This window comes from Anguilla rostrata, chromosome 5 (genome assembly GCF_018555375.3).
Source record: "Anguilla rostrata isolate EN2019 chromosome 5, ASM1855537v3, whole genome shotgun sequence".
NCBI classification, from domain to species: Eukaryota; Metazoa; Chordata; class Actinopteri; order Anguilliformes; family Anguillidae; genus Anguilla; species Anguilla rostrata.
Window position 1 is genome coordinate 21,645,160 of NC_057937.1, and position 23,489 is coordinate 21,668,648.

At 41.2% G+C, this 23,489-nt stretch overlaps 1 protein-coding gene across 1 annotated transcript; it reads left to right on the forward strand.

Moving 5' to 3' along the window:
• The first annotated feature begins 5,062 nt into the window (after positions 1–5,062).
• On the forward strand, positions 5,063–23,489 carry LOC135256009 (lysM and putative peptidoglycan-binding domain-containing protein 4-like). The gene is made up of 3 exons (XM_064337883.1): positions 5,063–5,374; positions 21,498–21,617; positions 22,751–23,489. Exons 1-3 carry the CDS (start codon positions 5,063–5,065, stop codon positions 23,273–23,275), a joined length of 957 nt encoding a protein of 318 aa, XP_064193953.1. The 3' UTR covers positions 23,276–23,489.

Sequence of the window (23,489 nt, forward strand, 5' to 3'; positions counted from 1 at the left end):
TTATACATGCTTTTTTGCTCATTATCTTCAATATAGTATTTGGAAAATATAATGTAACACATATGTATACAGACACACTCACACACATCGCTGAAATGACCAGACAGAAATCTGTTAATCCAGTTCTTCTTGGTTTATTCTGCTTTGCCTAATCTCCACAAAATGTTAGTTTGCTTGAGATGCTGATAAACTCTTCTTTGTTCTTGTCTTTTCATTTCTTTCTGCAGATAATCCAATTGTGTTCCAGCTAGTAAACCACTGGCTGGCCTTGGCTTTCCTCTCATTAGATCTGTGCACTTAATCTGACGAGCACTGGCTGTAGCCCAGATTAAGCCTCCCATACACTAACAGACATGAGGAATTGTATACCGTGTCCTCTTAAAAAAATCTGTGCCTAGCTGAAAGTCTCCCTATTGAGAATTCTATGTAATGCACAAAATAATATTTTAGAATCACATAGGGCGTACATGCAACAGTAATATCTAGCCATAGCTCTGACTAATGTCATTTTAATAATATTTAATTTTCATTTTCATATTTAAAATGCTGAATTTACAAGACATGAAATGATGTTAAATTACATTTTTAAATTTACAATGAACTAATTTTTTTTTTTTTTTTCCCCAAAAGGAAACATTCACCCCTTCTCGGAAGCCTTCTAGTGGCCAGGACCCCAGCGTCCTGAGATTGTTCAACTCAGACATTCAGTGCTCCTGCAACCATTCTACGAGTGGAAACGACAAACTTGTGTTCCAGTTTTATTAGTACACAATCCAATTTTGTATTTTTGGCACTTCATTTATACCTATATAAATATATATATATATATATATATATATATATATATATATATATATATGTGTATATATATATATATATATATATATAAATTATGAAAATAAATAAAACTATGCTCACATCCAAAGTTATAAAGACTTAAATAGAACACTGCATAAATATGCAAAGATATGGCTATAATTGGCATCTGAGCATAGGGGTTTATTTCACCTTCATTTACAGTGAAGGAGCAGATTTACAGCAGGAGCACAAAAATGCAGAAAACCAACATAAATGGTTTTGGGTTTTCTATAATTATGGCTAGCATGGCTGCAAAAGAAGACCTTAGAGAATGTGAAAGTTACAGTAGGTGATTGCTAAATTGTGTTTACTAGGTGCTTCAGATGACCAAAAGCCACCACACCACAAAAAAAAAAAAAAAAAGCCAGCCACCACAATGGATTTGAAATTAAACAATCAAGATGTGATTTAAGTGTAGACTTTAAGCTTTAATTTAAGGGTTTTGTCAAAAATATTGTATGAACAATGTAGGAATTACAACCATTTGTATACATAGCCAGCCCACCCCCCACCCCCACCCCCAATTTCAGGGGCTCAAAAGTAATTGGACAAACTAACATAATCATAAATTAAATTGTCATTTTTAATACTTGGTTGCAAATCCTTTGCAGTCAATGACTGCCTGAAGTCTTGAACCTATACACATCACCAGACGCTGGGTTTCTTCCCTGGTGATGCGCTGCCAGGCCTCTACTGCAGCTGTCTTCAGTTTCTGCTTGTTCTTGGGGTGTTTTGCCTTCAGCAAGTGAAAAGCATACTCAATTGGATTCAGGTCAGGTGATTGACTTGGCCATTGCAGAACATTCCACTTCTTTGCCTTGGGTTGTTTTCGTAGTATTACATACACATACACATACACATTTCTTTAACCTGCTTTTATCCTCACTAATAATTGTCTACTACTTCTCAATTATTGCTTTTGCACCATACCTACCCGCCGTTCACCGAACGTATACACTGCATTATGACGTACCGTCTGCACGTTCAGTTATTAACCGGCTACAATATTGCAAAGCCATATGGATTCAACGGGAGCTCTTCCGTGCTCCCGTTGGGTAGCATTGCTTTGGAATACATCTTATTTAATTTTGGTGAAGCAAGATAGCCTATATTGTTTGTAGTACCGTAACTTGCTGTCATTTTGATATCAATACTTTTAATGGCAGACCTGGATTTTGGCAGTCTGAATAAATGAGTTATAGACGGTGTATGTCTTGTATGTGTGAGTAACTTGGCATTTTTGTACTTTGAAAACGTGTTTTTTATGAGATCTGTGTTTACACTGGACAGAACAAGCATGGCTAGGAACTGTGTTATTGAATTTTTGACCTCTTGAACTCTCGCGAGCTTGTTGCTGTTACAGTGGACCTGTGCTAAGCTTCTGTCATCCATGGTAGCCTACTACCTTCAATAATACATCCATGCGGTGCTACGCACGCAGTTTAGCTAACGTTAGTTACTATATGGTGACAAAACGCCCAAAATCCACGGAACATTTATTAAAAACAAAAAGGTGAAACCGGGAACCCCTGCCGGTGATGCAGTAGCAGACGTTGTGTTGTGAGTAACGTCATAAAATTTTTCCCGACTGTGAAGAATGCCTTACTCGTTTCATTTTACGGAGTCCGTCTGGTGACATTTGTGGGAAACAAATATTGCCTGGCCACGAATTGATAATGCGTGGGAACGAGATAATTAAGTCGTGGCCACAAGATAATTATTGTTAGTCATCTCCATAGAGAGACTGCTCATTTAGCCGCTTGCAAACACAAACATGGACAAGTTTGAATTAAATTTGTTTTATTTTAATCTGGGAATGAATTACATTACAGGCATTTAGCAGACGCTCTTATCCAGAGAGACTTACACAACTTTTTTACATAGCATATTACATTGGATCCATTTATACAGCTGGATATATACTGAAGCAATTTCGGTTAAGTACCTTGCTCAAGGGTACAACGGCAGTGTCCTACCCGGGAATTGAACCCGCGACCTTTCGGTTACAAGTCTAGTTCCTTACCCACTGTGCTACACTCCATCCACTTACAATGACATACTTCAGTGGCCTGCAGTTAGGCATGGAGTAATTCTTAGCAAGAGACTCGTAAAGTAATAATCTCTAAGATTTTCATTAAAATAAATGTCTGTTAAGTCACTATCTATCACTGAATTAGGCAACACAATGGTGATTGAGCCTATTATTATATTAATTTATATTATTATTATTATTATAATTTATGATTAAAGTGTCTGGGTGTCTGTGGCGACATTCTGGGGAAAAAAATCACAAGTGGCGCATAGATAGTGACGAGTTTTCCATCACCCATCAGTGGTTGGTTCGCCAGAGAGGGTAGGCGGAGCTAACGCTTGCTCTTCAACTCACTTGTGTGTGAGCGGCGTACTTTTTTTTCTGGTGTCTGCTAGCGTTAAATGTGGGGGGCTTATGGAACCCTAATAAGTTTTTGTATAACGAGAGGTCACAATGTAACGTTACTAAATTACATAGCTATTTGCACAGCTAACGCTAGCTACCGGACCATGTCAATAAAGGCAACATTAGTTTAGACAACGTTGCACACAGTATCCATCTCTCACATCAGGTAACGTTGCGTTAGCTAGCTAGCTAATGTAATTAACACAATCTAATGTCAGCTAACAATTAAAAAAAATGCTAGCTAACGCTACCGACCGGTAACGACCTCGCAAACCGTCTCTCGAATGCAATGCTACCTTGTTGCAGCGTTGCAATGTAGCTAACTAAAGGCCAGTTCAGATCAATGATTCGCACCGAGACTGGATGCTACTTGCAAGATTCCAAGACGTCTGATTGTAAGCACTCTAAAACTGCACTTGGCGATTTGACAAGGCGGGTCTTTTGAGAACCTAGGCAACGGCTTCAGACGCTCTGCAACTAATCAGTTGACACCGCTGCAATTTTCTCTGCAACATTCTAAAACCGTTTCGTCTCGTTGCGAATCATTGATCTGAACTGGCCTTAACGTTACCGTTATTTACATTGACATCAAGTTCATCAATATATTGATCGGAATAAAGCCGGAGTATAGGTGGAGCAGAGCCGGGTCTGATTTGTGTGTAAAGATGTCAAGCCGGAGAAAACTAAATAAAAGAATACGGCAGTATGGATTAGCATTGTTATTATTTTATTACGCTTCCTCATATGTTCCTTCAGCCTTGATGCCCTTTTTTGATGAAATCTCCTTTGTTTTTGTTTTATTCTTCTTATTCTGATTGCTAATTTAACACCCAGCTCAGCTTTATTCTCGAACAGTTTAGCTAGCAAAACCAGAAACAACAAGGCAGTTGTTTCAAAAATATCACACAACAATCATTCACGATGATGATGCACGAGACACATAATTGCACGAGCCACAGCGAATCCCGCGAATTCTTCTCTGCAGTGTAAAGATATTCATACCGAGCAAAAGGTGGATAATGAACGTTTGTGGAAATTGATCATCACTAATTCTACCCCAGATCTGCTACAGCATTTTAACCCGGCTCGGCAGTGTAAAGACAGCTTAAGTTAGTCATGTTAGACAATGAATGAGTAAGTACATAACGTTACTTGTATAACAACCATTTTTTATTCAGTAAATAATAAGTGTAATAGTTGCCGTGGCCCAGGTGCCAACTGACTGACATCACACAGGCGACACTGGTTGGATCCGGTTGGATCTACGGGAAGTGAGGTACAAAAACACACCTGCAATTACCGCTTCTCGCCATTGGTACCGCCAAAGAGAACGAAACAGAAATCTTTGAGATTGTAACTTTAATTCGGCTGCTCAAAACGCAGGTGCTCAAACGCAAACAATATGCTGACCTCTGGGAAGTCATAGATTTCATCATGCACTAGGTGGAAGGGCCTGGAAGGCTACATGGCTACAGGTGGATGTACAACAAATGCTTGAAAAATGGCATTCATTCAATAAAGGAAGACGTTCGTTTGATTCTTGCAGCTCTGGGCCCTAACGCCTCAGCCATGCATCGTGCCAGGCGACTAAACCGTAGGCAGTATTTTGCTCAAGGACCTAACTATATCTGGCATGTAGATTCTTTCAATAAGTTAAAACCATATGGAGTCTGCATCAGTGGTTGCATAGATGGCTTTTCCCGCAAAATCATTTGGTTGAAAGCTGCATACACAAGCAGCGACACACACGTCATAGGGGGCTACTTTATGGAGGCCGTGGAGCAGTTTGGCGGTTGTCCCCGGATCGTCCGGACAGATCTAGGAACGGAGAATGTGGTTGTCCGAGACATCCAGACCTACCTTCGCTGCAGTGATGTTAACAGTAGATCTGGTGAACAAAGCTACATCGCAGGAGTAAGTACTTCAAATCAAAGGATTGAAAGTTGGTGGGGGATGCTGCGCAAAGAAGGAATGGAGTGCTGGATACAGCTTCTGTGCAAAATGAAAGATGAGGGCCTGTTTGTTGGGGACTACCTGGACAAATCACTTGTGCAGCTGTGCTTTCGGAACATTATTCATGTGAGGTTGAGGAAAGCCTATGGTTTATGTGGACTGCTCTTCCATCCCTTGAACAGATTAATTAGCCTATGTATTTATGATGTTAAACAAAGCACAAACATTAACAGTTATCTTTGTAACACGGTACCTTTATTAATGTGTCAGTCCTAATGAGAGGTAAACAGATTTACTGCCTCCTTTCTGTGCTTGGAGGAGCAACTGGTGATTAGCCGGTTTGTCAAAAGATGAGGCAATTTGGCAGTGAAAATGTAAGTCGAATTGATGAAGTTCTGTAGGCCTATTTTTTCTAGCAGCAAAACAAGGTCCGTATAATCTGAAAGAAGCCTTTATATCAGGTTAAAATCTTAGACACAATAACGTTGACCTAACTCATATAAACATATTTTAGGAATTAAAGGTTACCATACATACAGTAGGCTATACTGTTTATTAGGCCTATACCAGAGCAAATTGGTCACGGCAGTGCCCGGCGCCAGGATGAAGTGACTGAGTAGGCTGTTTAAAAATTGCGAGGGGTCAGTTTTTTTCATAAAATAAAATTCATCGATTTAACCATGCAACTGAATTTATGCATGATTCTCTGTAAAAATCAGCAGGGGGAGGTGCGTAGAAACAGCTGTTTGGGCTTGCATCTCTGTCTCTCACTCTGTCTCTGTCTCTCTCTCTATAGCGCCGAAAAGTGTCTCCATAAATGGCAGTGAGCAAGTCAATAACTACTATTCTCCAGATTTTATTCATCTTAGATGAATAATACAGTAGGTCGACTAGTCCAAGTATAGCAAATTATTAAAAGCAGTAGCAAGAGCCTCCTTAGCACTATGTGTGTCGTAAGGTATACCTCAAGGTCTTCCTTTAGTTGTCGAGCTGTTTCCCAGCACTTCCTTAGCTAAGGTAGGCTATACCTTTAGAAGGGTGGTCTGAGGCACTCGTCCAATTAATCCAATTTTTGAAAAAAATAAGCTTATACTATTTTTACGTAGCGGAGCTTACTGAGGATATGGCTTTTCTGACTGCATACCCTGTAGAAATTAGTTTGTTTGTGTGTGAGTCAATGAATATAAAGAAGAATATAAAACCTGTGTGAGCAAAGCCGACGTTTCGTGAGTATACTTGCATGACCGAAGTAGACGGAACTAAAGCATGTTGATTGGCCTAGCCATAAACGCACATACAGGTACGGTGGCTCATAATGAACAAACAGGACAAATGATCTACATCCTTTTCCTTTTATATAGCTCACACCTATATAAAACAAAATAGCACTGGATACATATCAACATTACAGAACATTTCTTTCTTACCATGTTGTTTTATGATTTTCAGTAAAAAACCCAATAATGATATTCTTGGTTAAACTTAAGACTATCCAACAGAAAATCAAGGTGGACGAACATATCACTATAACAGGTGGGCTTATTCATAAGGCATACCCAGTATAAAATTAATCATGATCAATTTCCACAGACGTGCTTTTGCCTTTCAGCTACGATAATTTTTGTACTGTAGAGAAAAGTCAGCAGTAATCATTGGATGTGCTTCTACAGCTGCCTATATATTGTGTGACAAAAACAAATTAACATTAGACCTTTGTTTCAATAAGAACAAAATAATTCATCCATATGTAGCCATATCCTTTTTCCTGGGCTTCCAAGAAGTCCCAGACTATGGCTTATACGTCCCGATTGATGCTCTTTATTTTATCTTTTGTAGCCTACATGTATTTATTGAAACTATCATAAGGTCTCGTTTTGACTCTTAAAGAGATTAGCAGATGATCTTTAGTAGCCATAGCTTCCTGTTCTGCAATATTAGATTGATGTAAAATGATTATTACACTTGATATATTAAAACCTCGTTCATAAGCCTTTACGAGACAATTAATTCGCATGGCATCAATTGATAAATTTTTCAGCACCACAGTGAAGGCCAACTCCAACTTACGATGTTCCTTTAAAACTGTCCCCTAAGGCAACTGCTAAGGTATAGTCTGGGAAACACTCGCAAAAAAGCGAGTTCCCTTTGAAAGGTATATCTTAGAAACCTTCGTAAAACATTAAGGCACATCGAAACTCGGAAACGCAGCCCAGCAGTTTTAGATCCCAGGTTGAAATGAACTTTGTGATTCATATGAATTATTTTTGTCTGGAAGGCATTAAGGAATACAACATTAAAAGTTATTGTGAGACCCAATGTTGTATGAACTGTAAAACATTACCTGTATTATGAAGCGTCACTATATTCATGTCTCAACAAGCATGCCTATTTTCTTCTTTTTTGTGTCATCTTGGTCTGGTTAGGCTTTAAACCTTTCTTTTAACCATAGCTACATAATCTAATTTTAGGAAGAGCTAGATGAGATCAAGGGGGTCTGGAACAGCCGCCGCATCCGGCCAACAAAGAATCACAATGTACCCAGTCGGATTCCTGATGTGATGTATACTGTGCCACAGCTCTGAGGTTCTGAGGAGTTCATTGTTCCACATGATGACCTTGATCCCTGCAAAGAGGCGTGCAAATTCCTCTCAGCTGTCCCATGCGACGAAGATATATTTGACCTATGTAATATGATCATGTCAGAGTCGGGCCTTACTTTTCCCAAAAATATATCACAAGCTCAAGAGTTTTACTTGACAATTTGGGAGGCTCTTCGCTCCCTCATCTTAAACTGATCAGCCTAGCAAACTGCATAAGTGACAATTGAAACCATTAAAGATCCCCTCCAGACATGTTTTAAGACATATAAAATACTCTGCTTTGAATAATAATGTGTCTGGCAAGGTTTTCCACCAAAAAAGTTGTGGTCTGATTGTAATGTTTTTGTAATGCTTTGTGTTACAGTGGCACAAAGCAGGAATGGGTTGACTTACATTTCTGCTCAGATCTGTGCTGTGAGAGGATCTACAGTGGACATACGCTGCATCTAGTCTAGGGATGTATCCGAATCCGAATACTGTGTTCAGGAAAGCACGAATAATGCGATGGAAACAGATACTTCTTCTACCCGAAGTTGCTCGTTATTATTCGGATTCGTAAAAAAAAAAAAAAGTCAGCCCCATGTCGAGTTCTCATAGCCTCTATCTGACGTTACAGAGAGAGAGAGAGAGAGAGAGAGAGAGAGAGAGAGAGAGAGAGAGAGAGAGAGAATGGGGGGCGGGATTATGCACGGCTGCTAGCTGTATCTGGAACTCCGGCACACACACCAACAAACTTTGAGCCACTGCGCTGCAAAACATTTAATAAATAAGTTCTGTGCGTCAGCCATTATGTTTCTTCAAATCGATTCATATCATTGTGGATGGCCACAAGATAAAAATGCCCATTCTGTTTGCAACATAGGACTTTGATTTCACTAACTAGTCATTTCATTTACTACACATGATTGAAAAGTGATCGCTATATTCTGTAGTCGCCCCCACCGAGGCAGCGCACAGCAGGCAGCGAGCTGAGAGCTGACCATTCCCAGCTATCCCTCAGGGAAGCTCTCGCATCGAGGAGGAGACGTCAGGTGCGGGAGCTAGCGAGACAAAAGCCTGGTGTGGCAGCTGGTATTCTTTCAAACCCCTGCAACCTATACATCGAAATGAAGCTTAGAACCTGTAGTTTTAGCTGTATGTGTTGATTTCCTCCATTTAAAAAAATCCAGTCTAAATATTTTACAAAACGTTTTACCTTGTATTTCAGTCAATATTCATCCGTTTAAGATGTAACATGCTGTATGTAGCATAGGTCTTGGCTATCAAATGAACACAAAATCCAGTCCAAATTTTCATGGTAGGCTAACAGTTGCCACCAAGGGAAAATATGAGGACATGAGATGGTTTGCAGTCTATCCAAACTTAGTTCAGTAGGGGGAAAAATTTAAAAAATAAAATAAAACAGGCAAAAAAGTTCATGTCATACTGTTATGTAATTACTATTGTAAAGTAGTAATTCACGTTTCCCTCGCAAACTGCAGTAACGTTAACACATCAAGAAATGTGAACGCAGCATCATTGGAATTTATGATTATTCCCTTCAACTGAAGGACATTTTTGTATATATCTTTACTGTAAATAGTTTACTATTTCCAATGCAAAACGGAATCTTTCCATTTATATATTTTTGTTTTTGATTGTTCAATATCCCCCCACTTAAAGGGGGGGGGGGGGTCAGACAGTTCATAAAACTTAGTTTAGTTAAAAATAAAAAAATTAAAAAGGAGATGAAAAGTACAGTATGAAGATGTGGAAATATATTTCATAATTATTTATATGCCAATATTGAATCAATTTGATGCTTTGAAGGCACAACAATTGCATTGCCAATGAATATTAGATTAGAAAATACAACATTTGCCCGATTTAACTGACTTCCGGTATAAACCACGCCCACTTCCCATCTTCTTTCCGAATACAGATACAGATACAGATAATTTTGTTGGTTATACAGATACAGATAATGACGTCTCTGCACACCCCTAATCTAGTCTATAGTTTACCTTGTTTAAAAGTCTTGAAATTACATAAATAAGCATACATTTTCATGCTTATAACCTCTTTTACTTTAGTTGATTCAAAGGTCTTGCATTATGTTGTTCTTTTGGCTTATTTTCATTAGTGTAAAGGCAACATGGTTCTTATTAATCAGTGATACAAGGCCAAACTTAGCATATGCTGATTTTACGTTTATTGTCCTATTGTGTACAGCACAGAAAATAGCCAACGTATTTGTATTTCATTTTATATCAAGGCTTACAGATAACACATCATAAAAAAGCTTCTTTCTACAGAAAAGGCAGGGACATTAGGTTTTAAATTGGTAAGGTAAAGCTAAATTTTTTGCCAGTGGTATTGAATCTCCCTTCTATTGTCAGTGTCACAGACATTGAATAAGTTTATAATAAAATATTTTTTCTTTTTCAAACTTTTGATTTCACTCATATGTTTGTTTTTGCTGGGATTTGGGCTGCCTCTAATGATGTGACCAAAATTCTGTTTGTCAGGATGGGTGCGGGAATGGACCCAAGCGCAGAGTGCAGGAAAAACACGAAACTCCAAAAGTCGAAAGAACAAAGACTTTACTTAAATAACGGGGAACAAAGGGAACAGAAAGCCTCGCAGGGCGGGTGTAACAAACAAAGAAAAAACCCAAAACGCAGGGAAACAAAAATACAAAAATCCCAAAAACGTAGGGAACAGAGCAGGCAAGGAACAGGCAACGGGCAACGGGCAGGCAACAGGCAAGGAGCAGACAAAGGGCAAGAGGCACGCATAAGGCAGGCAAGGCACAGGCAACAAACCAGCAAAGGGCACGCAACAGGCAGGCAAGGAACATGAGGCAAGCATAAGGCAGGCAAGGAACAGGTAACAAGCAAGCAACAAACAAACAAGCACGCAGGCAACAGGCAGGCAAGGATCAAGCACCTGAGTCAGGGAAAAGGGGGACTTAAATAGACACGACGCAGACGAGACACAGGAGGGCACAATGAACAATCAGGCCACAGAGAGGGAAGGGAACACGAGACAATACGCAATCAATAATATGGTGATTGAGAACAATAAAACAATTAACAGGACACAAAGCAGAGGTGCCGCCGTCTGGCGGACCAACCAGGAATGACAGGGGGAAGACACAGAACCCTGACAGTTTCAGCAAGTATAGTGTTAGTGTGCAACGAATGGTATTAACAAAATACTTTTCAGCGGTTTTTATTTCAACAGCTATTAGGGCAAAGGAGGGTAATTTACAACAGATCCTGGTCCCGGACCAGTAAAATATGAAAAAGATTAATTGAAAATGTTTAATACTGGTATGAACATATTTGTCATCAAGCAGGTAAGAACTTATCTGAACTGCCTACATACCAAAATTAGTTTTAAGACTCAGAATTAAAGTGAACTTGGTGCTTAAAACAGTAATGTAGTTAAACATTAACTAACAAATATACATGTCAGCATTTTCCATATTGAAAATTTGGAACACTGTAAAGGAGAAGGGCAGTGGTCTGTTGTGTGGTTCCCTCTAAAATGGCAGATCACAATTCACTCAGTGCAACACAATTTCTGATACTGGATAACAGGCAAAATCATAGTAACAATCATGTGTGCACAATTGAATCTGCCTTAGTTTGCACAAGATCAAAATCATTCCAAAGATCCGGGTAGTTTTGGTAGTTGATTGGTAACATCAAATAGCACCCACATGTATGTGCCTGAGGTCGACACTGGAATGCAGAAGTCTCTATGAACTGGACTGTGATGGGGTGTCCAAACAGGATATCTGCCCCTGTGCAGAAGCGGAGGAAGATTTCAACGTAGTGGTGTCTAATTCCCCTATGTACCTCTTCAAATGTATTGCCACGGTGTTCTGAAGTGCAGTCATTTCTTCTGGGAATTTCAGAAGTTCCTTAACACGTTTTGTGTTCTGTGGATACAAAGTATCTGCCAAAGTTTTCAAGATGGGCTTCCAGCATTCAATCACAAACTTTGGAGTCTGGATTATGGTTTTGTGTCCTAACTGTGACACTAGTCCAGCGATTGTGTCTTCAGAGGCAAGGTGGTGGCAGTCATGTGCATCCAGCACATCCATCAGGTCATCTTTGTCAACAGACTCAAATGATTCCAGTTCAAGCTCAAGAATTTTCCTTTCTTCTTTTGAGACATACTGCAGGAAGCTATCTGTCACACTGCTGTAACTTGTACCATACAAAGCTTCTTCCAAAAATGGAAGAGGGAGAAGCAGTGGAAAATACCTGACAGTTGTACAACTCATCAGAAGAATCCTTGCAACTGCCTGCCATTCCTGGACTTGGTATTCATGCCTAAGTTAAGGTGTCTTCACATCGGTACCTAATGTGAATTTGCTGTAGAATTCTCCCCAGAATTCTGAGAGGCAGTCACGTAAAACTGGAGCCTACCTCCTCTTCCAGCTTCCTATTGGGAAGTTTTCTTTTGATGTGCACATCTTTGTTTATGATATCTGGGTCAATAAAGGCTGCCATGAGGTCAGCAAGGCAGTTATCCCTTCGCACTACAATGACCACCTTTGGCTTTGATCCCCCCCAAGGCAAAGTGTCATCCATTTCAAAAGGACCACTGAGTGATGCTCCAACAGTTACTTCATCTCTCCAGCTTGGGCCTCAGGAATACCATCTGTTACATTACATTACATTACATTACATTACAGGCATTTGGCAGACGCTCTTATCCAGAGCGACGTACAACAAAGTGTATAACCATAACCAGGAACAAGTATGACGAAACCCCTAGAGAGAAGTACCGGTCCAAGTACAGGGAACAACCGCATAGTTCAACCTGGACCCTGGTGGTTAAACTGATTAACACTAACAACGAGAACGGCAACAACGCAATCTATGGAAAAATAAAAATAAATAAAAATACAAGTAGTCGTTAAGACTGGCGCATCAACTAAGTCACCTATTAAACAGCTGCCTAGTTACAACCTAAGTTTAGTCATTTACAGGGGGGAAGGGATGGGGAGAGGTGCAGCCTGAAGAGGTGGGTCTTCAGTCGTCGTTTGAAAAGGGTCACAGTCTCAGCTGTTCTGACCTCCACAGGGAGGTCATTCCACCATCGTGGGGCCAGAACAGAGAGGAGACGTGTTCTGGAAGTGCAGGTGCGAAGAGGGGGAGGTGCTAGGCGTCCTGAGGTAGCAGAACGGAGGGATCTGGCTGGCATGTAGGGTTTGAATATCTTTTGAAGGTATGCTGGGGCTGATCCCTTGACTGCCTGGTATGCTAGAACCAATGTTTTGAATTTGATGCGAGCTATAACAGGCAGCCAGTGGAGGGTTACATGTGCACCTTGGCCTTCTTGTCCTATCCTGTTGTCAAGCAAGGATTAATTAAAAATATGTTTATTTTATGAATCCAGCAGTTCCAACAGTCAGTGTCCTTGTTAAAATGTTTAGCACTCTGAATACTGAACCAAGTGATATTGCTTGCTAGAACCCCTCACTTAACCTACATGTAAAATATATTTTATTAGATTTAATTTAATAATTATGTTTAAAATTAGAATTAGAATTATCAATTAAATCGCCAAATTCATTGATAGGTCAGTCTACAGAAAACTGGTGGAATCAACCAACAAGTCAAAACAAGCTGTATATCAAGTTTTCAGATTAAATAATTGAATTCAATAAGAAGCAGTCAATTATATGAATAAATTGAAAACATACATTCTTTATTGAATGCAGGCACACTACTTCTAAATTACACAACAAAAGACATACAGCAAAACATTAAACAACTAATCTAGAAATACCAGAAAATAGAGAGAGAGAGAGAGAGAGAGAGAGAGAGAGAGAAACGGATAGGCCAGACCTTGCCAGAGTATCACCCACTTCCAGTATAAGCGCCACAAGGAAACCAACTGAAAGCACACAACCAAGGAACCACCACAAAAATAAAAAGAGGAAAACTCTTCTTCTTCCAGGCTCTGAAACCAAATGCAACACAAACAACTTTCTCCTGTGGCCGTCTTAAATACCTTACCCAGCATGGCTTGAGGATGTTTGCCCTGATTGAGTGATGCCGGGTTAAGGTTTAGAAGAGAAAGGAAGGGGGGTCAGACTAATTTATGGCAAGGACTGGCCTACCTAAAAATTGCATTCAAACTTAAAGAGGACATGGGAAAGGGAAATGTTAGGCATGTAGGGTCTCCGACCCCCGATATGGTGTCCTGTGTCATCTGGTTTGTCTCTTCGGAGGGGTTGAGACCCATAGATTGTCTGCCTAGATTAGGGTATCAGTGGATTTTATATTGCCCCAATCACATTTGCTTTGATGCTTGTGAGGGGAGGCCAGGCCACATTCTTATTCACTGATTCCCTCTCTTAGGCCAAAATCTAAACACTACATATCCTACACTCCCTTCTGTCTTTCCTTCCTCCTTTCCTTTCATTCTTCCTTCTTTCCTTTCATTCTTCCCTTTGTCATTTCTCCCCTTCTTCCTTCCGTGCCTTCCTTCCGTCCTTCCTTCCTTTCATCCTTCCATCCCTCTCTCCCTCCCTCCCTCCCTCCCAAGTTATTGAACAAGTATCTTATTAACTCACATGAAACAATAGAAAAAACAAACAGCATATCATCCTACTTTCCCGCTGTTATGTGACTGTTCTCATCCCTTGTCAAGAAGGACACAACTTTGTCATGCTGTTTAAAGCATAGGGATCTGCACTTCAACTTGTTGGAGATGATGGATATCTCACTGTGGTTCTGCTGTTTTCTTGAAATTGCTAGTCTCCTGAATTCTTTTTTTGAACTTGTATTTTTTCAAGATCCTTCCTGACACTAGAGCTGCGATTACCTATCTAGTTTTTCTGTGTTTGGTAGAGGCGTACTTTTTTGCAGATGTTGTCCACTAGGGCATGGTGGAAAACTAACGTTTTGTGCACTTCTCTAGGCACAGGAAACCTTCCTAACAGGCACTGGGTTTTTGATCTGGGTGACTCAGAATCTTGCTGTAGTCTTGCAAGTCTTTTTCTGTGTTTGTCGGTTTTTCTTTTCTGTTGTTTGAGTGATTCCTTCAGAGCCTGAATCTCCTTTTATAACTTGGACTCCCTTCTCTTGACTTTCTTCCTTCCAGCACTTCTCTGTCTGAAATGATACACAAAGCATTACTTTATTGATCATGTTACATTACATTACATTACATTACAGGCATTTGGCAGACGCTCTTATCCAGAGCGACGTACAACAAAGTGTATAACCATACATATAACCAAGTATGACGAAACCCCTAGAGAGAAGTACCGGTCCAAGTGCAGGGAACAACCGCATAGTTCAACTTGGACCCTGATGGTTAAACTGATTAACACTAACAACGAGAACGGCAACAACGCAATCTATGGAAAAAATACAAGTAGTCGTTAAGACAGTTAATGCACCTAAGTCACCTACGAAACAGCTGCCTAGTTACAACCCTAAGTTTAGTCATTTACAGGGGGGAAGGGAGGGATGGGGAGAGGTGCAGCCTGAAGAGGTGAGTCTTCAGTCGTCGTTTGAAATGGGTCAGTGTCTCAGCTGTTCTGACCTCCACAGGGAGGTCATTCCACCATCGTGGGGCCAGAACAGACAGGAGACGTGTTCTGGAAGTGCAGGTGCAAAGAGGGGGAGGTGCTAGGCGTCCTGAGGTAGCAGAACGGAGGGGTCTGGCTGGCATGTAGGGTTTGAATGTCCCTCAGGCAAGCGGAGATGCGGGCAGGGACCTGTGTGTCCGATGGGGAGAAGGAGAGAAAGAGTTGCGTGTCGTCGGCATAGGAGTGATAGGACAAGCCATGGGCAGATATTACAGGGCCAAGGGATCTGGTGTACAAGGAGAAGAGAAGGGGACCGAGGACCGAGCCCTGGGGAACTCCGGTGGTGAGGGGACGGGGTGGTGATACCTTACCCGCCCAGGCAACCTGGAAGGAACGGTCAGAGAGGTAAGACTCAATCCAGTCAAGGACTGAGCCGCGGATCCCTGTTGCTGCCAGGGAGGACAGGAGGATAGAGTGGTCCACAGTGTCAAATGCAGCGGAGAGGTCTAGAAGAATCAGGACAGAGGAGAGGGAGGCTGCTTGTGCGGCATGGAGTGACTCACTGACCGAGAGGAGTGCAGTCTCGGTCGAGTGGCCAGGCCTGAAGCCAGACTGGTGGGGATCAAGCAGGTTGTTCTCAGAGATGTGTTCTTCATTTATGCTCACTGAACAGAATAAGGATGACAAGCCATTACTCTAGTCTTTTCACCATCATTTCATAATCAAATCTATTGTTAAACCTATTTTCTGTTGTTCAATAAATCTCTACCTTGACATCTGAGGCTGTGGATCAACTTCAGGACTCTGGGGTGGAGTAACCTGGTTCTCTACCACTTGCTTTCTCTCTCTGGACTGGTGTTGGGCTCTTCTCCAATATGCTTGTTTCCTTCTCTTCTCCCTCTCACTTAAATCTTTCACTGCCTTCACCTTTCCTAGCTTTTTGTCCTCATGCCTCGTCTCTCTGTGTTTCTGTAAATAAACAGGAAAAGCCTATCCTTTTCCCTAACGCTAGTATTTCTCAATGTAATTGTGTTGCCGTGTTAACACATTTCTATGCTTGCGGGTCCGGTACTTTTTCAAATTTAGGATAGGCTTCCGATATTGCTTGTGTCAAAAGTGTTGCGACGGAAACAACGATAGATTTACCCAGTAGCCACATCTGTTCAAAATGTAAACAATAAGTCATCTTTCATGGTAGGGAAAAATTTTATGACAATGTTACATGTACTTTGGTCCAAAGAATTAGCAACAATACAATATGCCATCGTCGATGCTACTTCAAGCACAGAGGATAGCAGCACAGCCAACGTTAGCTGCAATGATTCTGTAGGCTACAATGACAGACACACGTCTAAAACCTGGCAATCCTTCAGATTGAAAAGGCCTATATACGATCAGCATAAAAAGTAATTCAAAAGTATGCAGCAGCCAAGAAGGAACCTCCAGTTTACCATCTAAAGGTAGGGCTAAGGTTGATTTATTATTTTGCTTGCTTGGATGTTTTGTTATTCCTTGGCTTTGAGTTGTTTCTACTAAGTCATATTTTAGACCTGCGATAATATTGTACATGGTTGACATAGTAGCTACCCTGACAGTGACATGCACTGGTGCCCGTGATATTGCTGTCCGACGTCTACAGCAACGTTGTGTGTGCATTGTCATGGGTGACGACTCGATGCTATGCCAGTGTGTTCATCCTGATTATTAAAGTACATTTTTAACTATGCCGTTTTCATATTGTCATACTGTTTGGCTGACATGGGGCTGTCAAGATGTGATTTACAATGTTGTATGGAGCCTCCTATAGTACAGCCTCCGACCCTTTACTGTGCTGTTATGCTGATATTTTTCATCGTGATGATCTGATCAGACTTGGCCAGCCCTGACTGATTTGTCTATAATCGCCTATGGTTACAGTCACTGTATGCAGTCAGCTAGCTATGTAGCTAATGTTGTGGTCTGGTGACAGTTTTGCACAACAAGTGGAGTAGAAAATGAAAGGAGGGTGATACTATTAGGGGGGGTGAGCGGGGGGGGGGGGGGGCGTGTCGGTCAAGGCGACAGCACAACAGCACCCCCTACTCAAAACATGTTCCTGCCGCTATGGGTGCAGTAGCACTGTTGCCACAGCAAGAAGTCATCAGATCGAATTCTGGCTGTGGGTTTCCTCTGGGCACTCTGGTTTCCTCCTACAGCCCAATGACATGCATGTTAGATTAATTGGAGAGTCTAAATTGCCCTTGCCAACCAAAGAAGTTTGAGTGTACAATACTTCAAAAGTGAACCAAGTACACTTTCTTATTTTTAGTATGCTGTAGTGCTTATAAAAGTTTGTAGGTTCCTCCTTGTCAAAGTTACCTTAGCCTAAAACGAATTCAGGTTGTATCATATGATATCATGAAAGACACCCAAGTACCACTCCATCATAAAATTCATGGGAGAATCTGTAGTTGGTAAAATTTTTCAGTGAATGAAACTGACTGGACAGGCAAAGATGTTATTATTGAGAAATCATTGGCCTACTGTACAGCTGAATATTTCCTGAAGCAATTCAAGTTAAGTACTTTGCTCCAGGGTGCTGAACAGAAGCCACCAGCCAGAGTCACATTCTTTGAGCTCAAAGCCCAATTCTCTAACCATACACTCCCACCAACATAGTCTAGCAGTCTAACTGGTGAGCCACTCAACTCACAGCAATATAAGTGTGCCGTGGCAGGGTACTGCACGCAACTTCTATCAGCCATATCTAGTATATGGCAAAACACTATACTACAACACCTGTTTTTAATTATTATTATTATTATTATTATCTGATTCTTGTTTGTAGTATTGGTAAAAATGAACTCCCCAGTATCTCCTTTTTCCTTAACCTTTAGAGAGAGAGAGACTGCCATTAAAAGTATGAATATAAAAATTGCGCCAAGTTACATGAAACATTCGGTAGCATTGCTTTGGAATACAGCTTGTTTCATTTTTGTGAGCTAAGATAGCCAATATTGTTTCATGTAACGCATTTTGATATCAGTACTTTTAATGGCAGACCTAGATTTGAATGAATGAATTTTAGACAGTGTTTTTTATGTGTGAGTAATTTGGAATTTTTGTAGGTTGAGAACATGTTTTTCATCAGATATCATTTATTTTTGTACTGTGTTATGAGTTAGTGATAATAGTAATTCATATAAATGTAGGCACAGACATGCATTCACATAGATGAATGAAAACACTCGTTCTAGCTAAAAGAAACACATAGGCATGGATTCAATAATTTTTCCTTTACCATGAATTACAAATAAATATAGCAAAGGTAGCGTATGGTAGCGTAGTTTAAAAGTATTGAACAGTAGATACGGCAAAGCAGTGCATTTGACATTGTCACTTTTTTAAGTAAATTGATATACATGACGTAAAGAAGCCATTATCTTGCTCCGGTTTCTATACGACCTGTAACGATACCTACTGGACCGAAGTGCAACACTGATTTTAGAGTTTAATTTCATCTGTACGAACGTTATACACTCGGTCTGTCATCTTGTTATCAAGGTAGCTAACGTAAAGCTCAGTCAAAATACCGAAAGTGGAACTGTAGTGTGGGTGGGAAGTGTGGGTGTATTTTATTTGTAGTTATATAAATACAGAAATATTACATTACATTACATTACAGGCATTTAGCAGACGCTCTTATCCAGAGTGACGTACAACAAGTGCATTGGTTCATGATGTAGAGGTGCAAAAGAAACACTAGAGTGAAGTAAGGATCGTAGTTCCAGAAGTGACCACATCGATCAGGACTCCAACCCTGTAGAGTAAGCTGTTCAGCAAGCAAGAATCCTACCAAGTACAAACTAGCACTGGAATCACATCTAATCACACCTAATCAGACAAAAACAATCCTGCCAGATACACTAACATAATCATATTATCCTAACTAGGTACAGTGAGCTAAACTATAGGCTAGGGAGGGGTGGGGAGAGGTGCAGCCTGAAGAGATGAGTCTTCAGTCTGCATTTGAAGGTGGTGAGATTCTCTGCTGTTCTGACCGCCACGGGGAGGTCATTCCACCAGTGAGGGGCCAGGACAGACAGCAGACGGGAGCGGGAAGTACAGACGCGAAGAGGGGGAGGTGCCAAGCGTCCAGAGGTGGCAGAACGGAGAGGTCTGGCTGGTGTGTAGGGTCTGATGATCCTCTGGATGTACCCTGGTGCTGACCCCTTAGCTGCCTGGTATGCAAGCACCAAGGTCTTAAATTTGATGCGAGCCATAACAGGCAGCCAGTGGAGGTCAGTGAGCAGGGGGGTGACATGGGAATGTCTGGGGAGGTTGTAGACCAGACGTGCTGCAGCATTCTGGATGAGCTGCAGGGGTCTGATGGCAGATGCTGGCAGACCAGCCAGTAGTGAGTTGCAGTAGTCCAGGCGGGACAGGACCATCGCTTGAACCAGGAGCTGGGTTGCGTAGGTGGTGAGGAAGGGGCGGATTCTCCGGATGTTGTACAGGAAGAACCTGCACGTTCGACTCACCGCTGTGATGTTCTGGGAGAGGGACAGTCTGTTGTCCATCACCACTCCAAGGTTTTTTGCGGTGGGTGATGATGACACCACAGTGTCCCCTAGGGAAATAGAAAAGTCGAGAAGGTTAGAGGATGGAGCAGGGATGAAGATCATCTCCGTCTTACCTGGGTTCAGCTTAAGATGGTGGTTATCCATCCAGCTCTGGATGTCCCTCAGGCAAGCAGAGATGCGAGCAGAGACCTGAGTGTCAGAGGGCGGGAAGGAGAGAAAGAGTTGGGTGTCATCGGCATAACAATGATAGGACAACCCATGGGCAGAGATGTAAATGAGTTTCCCGCAAATATTATACAGATGCAAAAAAAAACGTTGAAATGTTTTCTTTTTAGTTACCCAGCAAAGCAGTGTAATGAGTGAGAGGTTTTCCTGAGTTTGAGGGGGGCATTTGAATCCGGCGCGTCGCTCATCCAAAAGTGTCGTAGGTAGACGCGCTACCTGGTGAGCTACTAGTGAAGATGATGCAGAAACTGCCAAGTTTTGCACTTTTAAACGAGTGTACTTATGTGTCCATTTTGCCTGTGTATATGATGTTTTTATTGGCTGATGTACCTAAATGTCCAACGGGGAGACATATTATTTTTGGGCCTGGAGCATTTGAGATGATGTAGGCCTAATCAGGCAGGAGGTAAAAAGTTTTTTTACTTCCTGCTTTTTTTTCTACTTTATTGTGCGGACATGTGAAGTTGTTTCTGAATTATGTCTGTTGAAATCAGGTCAGAAGGTACAGAAAGTAATGTTTTTAAAGGCTGAAAGTCTGTGGTCATTGTGATTATTTCTGTAGGGAACCCTGTAAAGTGGCAGACTCTCGGTGCAGTATAGATATGGGCCATGCTGCCCTGCTAAGGCGTAACTTAGCGGGATGGCATACCTGCCATCCCAATCATTGGTTCAGCTCAGTGAGGTGATCATATATAGTACCTCCACCAACTTCTGGTTTAAGAAGCCTCATTGTCTCATCACTAATTGTAAGTGGTTATAATGCTTTTGATCTTACTCTTGCTTGATTACATGAAATAATACATTAATACATTAATACATTAATTTCAGTAATGCCTGTTAATACATTTTACTGATTGCAAAAGCTTTGCCTAATTCACAGAACAGTAACTGAGGAGTGTACCTCTTTTTCTTGCATGACAGCCAAAGATTTGTTCAATATGTTTTAGTATCACTATTAATGTATTATCATTTTCACTATCGTCTTGTGTTCATATTTACAGTATATGTATGCTGTTCTCGTGGCCAGGTACCCTCTTGTAAAACAGATGTCAGTCATAATACAGCTTTTATACTGAATAAATACATTAATTTACCACCAGAACCTCTGAAGAAACAGAACTGTAGGACGTTTTGACTGTTATCTGTCTGGCTATGTGCAGTGACGACGATGTGGCGACCGCAGCCCACCCCTCATGGCTTCCAAGCCTCTGTGAATGCACATGCTAATGTGGATGGCCAGGTATACCTGTTTCAGGGTGAACCTGCTGAATTAGTTGGATCTTCATCTGAGGAAGAGGATGAGATTATTGTTGTGACAGAACAGAACAGAGCGGGGTCGGGAGGCAGTGCGGGAGAAAGTGGGGGACATCCTGCTGCTGGAACATGCCATCACCCATGGTGACAACCTCAACAAGCTGGCCCTTCAGTATGGCTGCAAGGTGAGTCCATCTGACCCCCCTCTGGCTCCCTCCCAGTCTCATTGATCCTACTCATTGCCTTCTGACTCCAGCTGATGTCACTCATTCCCTATTGACTTCCACTCATTCCTTCTCTTTGACTCTCTGACAACCACTGACTCTTGTTGATTCTTTTTGAGTCAGTAATTCTCATTCACGCCACCAGACCTCTAACTGTTCTCCGTACCTTTGACTCTCCTACTGACTTCTGTTTCTTACCCTAACTTTCAGAAACTGACTTTATCTCACTCCAGAGCTGTATCAAAGCTATCTCAATCGAGTCCAAGTCAAAACCGAGTCCCTGGTAAATCCTGTCTGATTGAAAACAGAGACCGCAGTGGGGGTTCAGTCCACAAGAAGTTTTCTTCAGTTACAGACTCAGACCACAACAAGCTTTTCCAAGGCGTCCATGTTCATTGCCCAAAATGTAAATAAGAATATGGATAAAGGAATACTTGAGCAAAACTAGCATGTTTTGAAGATAAAATTAATCTGATTAGTAAATTTGAAGGTAAAACTAATACAAAGCTGGAAATTACTGTATTAGCTTCAACATTGTGCAGAACAAAAAAATTTGAAAATACATCAACATTTTTTATACAACATCAGTTACTTGCCACGTTTCTCTGGCTGTGGTTTCTAATGAGCTAAGATATTGAGCTATATTTAAGGCTTAGATGTTGCTTCTTGCTCTGACCTGAATATACACTTATTTCCTTGTCGTTTTTAGCAGCTCTAATACCCTGGGTTATAATCTTCTGAAACACCACTATAATTATTTGTCTGGTGGATTTCCAATTCCTATGTTTTCATTTAGCCCATCTAACTACTGATAGGAGGCAAACCAGGGTTCCTATCTACTTCACTTGTTTGTTTTTTGAGTTATGGTCTGGTTTTTCTTAGTTTTCCTATTTTCTTTTTTTTTTTTAAAGTGCTGTGCTGTATAAATAAAATGTAACTGAATTGTGTGTTGAGCCCTACTAGTAAGGGTAATATGTATTTATGTAATTTGTAGAGATTAGACAACAACGACTTCCTGTTGAGAAACCAAGGCATTATGCGTAATGTAGTAATTTCAACAAATACCTTAACAGCCCTTCTTTCTCCACATGCAGGTAGCAGATCTAAAGTGTGTCAACAACCTGATGCAAGAGCAGGACTTGTACGCACTGAAATCCGTCAAAATTCCTGTGAAGAAGCACAGCCTTCTGACAGAGGCCCCATCCTTAATCGCACCCGCAACTCCGCCCCGGAGCCTCGCACCATGCCCAGAGGGCTACGCTGACTTCCTGAAAGAAATCGACCACATCGAGAGGCTGGCCAAGGGCAGAGGCGTCCAGCAAGGGCTGCTCTCTGACACTCCTGAGGGACCTCTGCGAACAGGGACGGGGCAGGCCACACCCAATCACAGCGCAGACTGGGGCATTCAGTGGTGGACCACTGTAGCACTCATGCTCCTCGTTGAGGTTATCTTGCCCTTGTTCTATGTTGTTTACTACAGAACGCAAAATGGCAGTGCAGATACCCTGGGAGATGGCATGGGAAACATCTCCCTCTCTACCTCAGATGCCACACTAACTAACATCAGTGCATCTCCCAGGAAGAGAGTTTCTCAAATACTGAACAGACCACTTGCGTAGCTCCCTGCGGATGAAGACATATGACAGCAGAAAGGTTCTCTATGGAAGCCACTTTTTTTATTCTGTCAGATGGAAGGCTTTGATGTCATCACATGGGAACGTGCAATGGTGATTACATCACAGATGAGGTTTTGGTTGTTATATTTAAATTTAAATATATTTTATATATTACATTTATATATCTATGCCAGCTTCATTTTCTGTAGCTTTTTTT